The 1,289-nt window shown below is 52.4% G+C and overlaps 1 protein-coding gene across 1 annotated transcript; it reads left to right on the forward strand.

Annotated features, from left to right (window-relative positions):
• Window positions 1-588: 588 nt before the first annotated feature.
• On the forward strand, window positions 589-1,250 carry Pmar_PMAR008354 (hypothetical protein; the record flags this gene model as incomplete). The annotated part of the gene is made up of 1 exon (XM_002771119.1): window positions 589-1,250. A coding segment is annotated over one exon (662 nt), but the record flags the coding sequence as incomplete, so codon positions are not given.
• Between the last annotated feature and the right edge of the window lie 39 nt (window positions 1,251-1,289).

The raw sequence follows: 1,289 nt of genomic DNA on the forward strand, positions 1-1,289 counted from the left end.
CGCGGAAAGACAGTGCGCATGGCTACGCTCGTGGACGGGACGCTTCCAAATCCTGAGAGGATGGTTGACTCCGGCTTTAATGGAGGATCTAAATAGTATCATACTATTAGTATGTGCAAATATATAAAAACTACTCAAAAAGGTGTCATGGTGCCCAACTTTAACGAGCAGTTGCATGGGGCATTCAAGCGCCTATGTGAGCATATCCTAGCTGGCCAGCTTCCACCGTTACGATTTGGCATACCGGGGGCATCATCTTTGGGCACCATCGTTTGCACCGATGCCAATAAGGAATCTTGGTCTGGCATCATCCTGAGAGTCTATGATGCGGGCTCCGGCAGCCAACAGTTTCCCACTAACGACGACCACCTGACCAACGCCATAACTGAACTATTATCTGTGCTCGAGTCGACTGGCCGCTATGAGAACATGACCTTAGCTGTCGAGCCACTACGAATATTGGGAGGGCGTTTCACGATGACTGAGTCAATCAGTTCGTCAACGTGGCGAGAACGGGCAGCTCAGTTAATCACTTTATCTGAAGGAAGAGCATACCTGAGCAGTCCCGTCACGATAGTGAGCGATAACATGAACGTCGGCCGTCGGTGGGGTGATGTGCAAGACACCTTTGGTGGCAAGTGGTTGCCTCTCGTTGACTTATACGATCGCACTGTTACAGATATGGTGTGGGTGCGTAGAGATGGATTCCCTGCATTCACGGATGCGCTGGCCAGAGTCTTCGCGGGGGGCGGACATGAGGGGGCGACCCCGGAACCCCCGGAATCGAGCGATCCTAAACTGCTGATCGACTCGGGCAGTATGGAGGTTGAGGTGGAACCTGGCTCTATGAGCTACGATGAAGATGAAGACGCAAGCGACGTCGACTCCCTGAATACGGATGAGCTCTCTGATAACCTTCCGAATGAAGATGAGATGGTCGATGTCGCTGCAGCGGTCATGGATAGCCGGAAGTCCGTCTATCTTAGTATCGGCGCGACCAAGTTTCTCGAGGAGGTTGAAGAAGCCCAGGCGAGAGACGACGAGAGCAGATATTTAGGGGTACGGCTATCCCGGGTGCGGCAGTATCTATCCGACGGTCACCTCGACAACGACGACAAAGTCACGGCAGAGCGCATCAAGAGAATCGCGGAGCGTTTTGTGCTACATGAGGGCATCATATTTTATCGGGGTAGGCCTGGTTTGAAGCTCTTTGTTCCGAGAGCTAAGACGAGAGAGTTGGCTTCGACGAAGTCAGAGTCACCGTGGATGAGATCGTGGATACTGTGTAA

The sequence above is a fragment of the Perkinsus marinus genome (assembly GCF_000006405.1).
Source record: "Perkinsus marinus ATCC 50983 genomic scaffold scf_1104296963660, whole genome shotgun sequence".
In the NCBI taxonomy this organism is placed as follows: domain Eukaryota; phylum Perkinsozoa; order Perkinsida; family Perkinsidae; genus Perkinsus; species Perkinsus marinus.